We start from the raw sequence: 2,435 nt of genomic DNA on the forward strand, positions 1-2,435 counted from the left end.
GAGCTCTACTTTTAGGTAAAACCTCCTGAAGAACTGGAGCAACAATCCAGATCTTGCAGCCATCACAGGTCCCACTGAAATAAGTTCCAAATGCACACTAGGGTACCACCATTTTAAAACTGCTCCCACAGACAAGATTTTTCTGGAAATTCAGAAGATGCTGGCAGACCTGCTGCCCCTGAGAGCGCGTCCGAAGAGCTGCTCGTTGCGGATGGGAGAGGGGCTCAAGCCCGAGTTTGACAGACCAACCTGGCAAGTCTTACACATAATTAGGTTGAAAACTGCAATCCAAAGCAGAAGCAGCTGGGAGCAGGGCAGGAGCTACCCTGGCCTCTGCTGTGTACATAATTTAGCGGCTGTTTGAAGATTCGATGGAAACTCTGCCCTCTTTGTTTGTCAGTAGCTCCCCGAGTGCCGCGTACAGCAAACGTTGTGTTTACATTTCCCACTGGCTCGGAGAATTAACGCTCTTTGTAGAGCGGTGAAATGAAGCAAATGCCCAAACACAGGCTTTGAAGAGTTCGTTTGTGTGAGTTTATCATCAGAGCAACAGTTTTCTGGTGCTGGCGGTGGCTCCTCCATGCTAAGTGGCTGTGCATGTCCAGGCAGAGCTCCTGGGGAAGAGGCTGGCCATCCCCAGCGGGGGCTGTACCACCGAGGAGCACAAGTCAGGCACCGTCCACCATTATTATTACATACCTAATTGCAACGAAGGCTTGCAAGCCTCCGTCATGTGTTCTGGAAGCGTTCTGAGATCTCCGTTGCCCATCTGAGAGCTTAGGGGAAGGTCTTTACGAAGGGGCCACAGCTTCCTTTCCATTCTCCCTATGGCTTTCTCCAAAGGGTTCCTCATCTTTCTCTTTTATGGAGAACTTTTTCCTGAAGGCTTGCGTTAAGCTGGAGGAAGAACCCTTCCTAAATGTGGTAAGTCTCTTCCGAAAGTTGCCCCCTGAGAAGAAATAGAGAAGCGGGTCAAAGCAGCAATTGGCAGCTGCCAAGGGGAGCGTTACCACGACCAATTTCTGTAGGTATATGGCGTCCTCGCAGCTGGTGTTCAGCCGCAGCACGTGGAGGTGGACTGTACGCAGAATGTGGTACGGGGTGAAGCTGACCAGGAAGGTGGCAGTCACGATGATGATCATCCAGACCGCCTTCTTGCGGTTAGCCTGGTTCTTCTTCAAGGAGTTTTTCAGTAAGGTCCTTATGATCATGGCGTAGCAGATAGTTATGACAACGAAGGGAAAAATGAAACCCACAAATAGGGCAATAAAATCCAGGATCACCACTAGATTTGTCTTCTGAGAGTCTTCTGGGGGCTCGAAGCACTTGGTCTTGTTGCTATATTGGTATGTCCCGTTTTTCAGAAAAGGAGCACTTGTCAGGGTGACAAAAATCCAGATGCCGATGCAGACAAATTTAGCCTTCCTCTCCGTTACCAAATTGATGTTCTGGACTGGAAAAACGATGGCTACGCAACGGAAGAAGCTCATTGCAGTCATGAAAAAAATGCTGCAGTACAGGTTGACGTACAACGCGTACGAACTGACCCTGCATAGAAAGTCACCGAAGAACCAGTTCCCTTTGTGGACGTAGTAGATGACACGCAGGGGCAGCGTGCACACGCAGAGGAAGTCGGACACGGCGAGGTTCACCATGTACACCTGGAAGGCTGTCTTCTGCCGGTATGTTTTTATGAGGACGTAGAGCACGACGCCGTTGCCGACAAAGCCCATGATGGTGATCATGGAGTAGAGCGTGGAGTAGACTCGGTTTCGGAAGTCGTCGATGGAGTGATGGCATGACAAGTTATCAAACAGCGCCGTCATGTTGCCTGGCTGAGGCACCGGTTCCGCCTGGCGATGCAGGTCAGGCCTAAGGATGAGAAACTCAGGTGAGACAGGTAAAGCACCATGTGAAAATAAAACACCATCATTAAATAGGAGGAAAAACCTATCATCTCTCTCACACAGGAGAGAAGAGCTAAGAAGGGATGTGGATCTGCACAGATCCGTGTTACTATAACGATCCACCACAGCCGCCTTTCTTAACCTGGTACCAGCAACTGGTGACGTAAAGATGAGAGTTGCATTTTCACAAGTCCTCAGCACTGGCAGCATCCTTCTTCCACTGAATTACCAAAAAAGCTCTAACTCCTCGCAAACTACAGTAGCTACTCATTAAAACAGCAGAGAGGAATCATGAAGCAATAGCACTACGCAATTAAATTTAAAATAGACCAGATCTGGTCCCTAACGACTGCTCAGTCCTGCCCCTTTGAGTGCAGTGAGGCACGACACTCTTAATTTGGGTGGTCCTAAAGTAAGAGCAAAATACACACTTACATATTTTTTCCATTAATTTTCAATTTGTAACGGTTCAAACACAGAATCTCACTTGCAGCCTGAGACCATGTAAAACCCTGATGATCAGAACTG

At 48.6% G+C, this 2,435-nt stretch overlaps 1 protein-coding gene across 1 annotated transcript; it reads right to left on the reverse strand.

The window, feature by feature from the left end:
* Nucleotides 1–791: 791 nt before the first annotated feature.
* Nucleotides 792–1,826, reverse strand: CYSLTR1 (cysteinyl leukotriene receptor 1). The gene has a single exon (XM_068412084.1). The coding sequence runs from the start codon at nt 1,824–1,826 to the stop codon at nt 792–794; it is 1,035 nt and encodes a 344-aa protein (XP_068268185.1).
* Between the last annotated feature and the right edge of the window lie 609 nt (nt 1,827–2,435).

Source organism: Nyctibius grandis, chromosome 13, assembly GCF_013368605.1.
Source record: "Nyctibius grandis isolate bNycGra1 chromosome 13, bNycGra1.pri, whole genome shotgun sequence".
Taxonomy (NCBI): Eukaryota; Metazoa; Chordata; class Aves; order Nyctibiiformes; family Nyctibiidae; genus Nyctibius; species Nyctibius grandis.

Excerpts from the sequence above, each read along its gene's own strand:
- CYSLTR1 (XM_068412084.1), bottom strand. The coding sequence starts at position 1,826 with ATGACGGCGCTGTTTGATAACTTGTCATGCCATCACTCCATCGACGAC.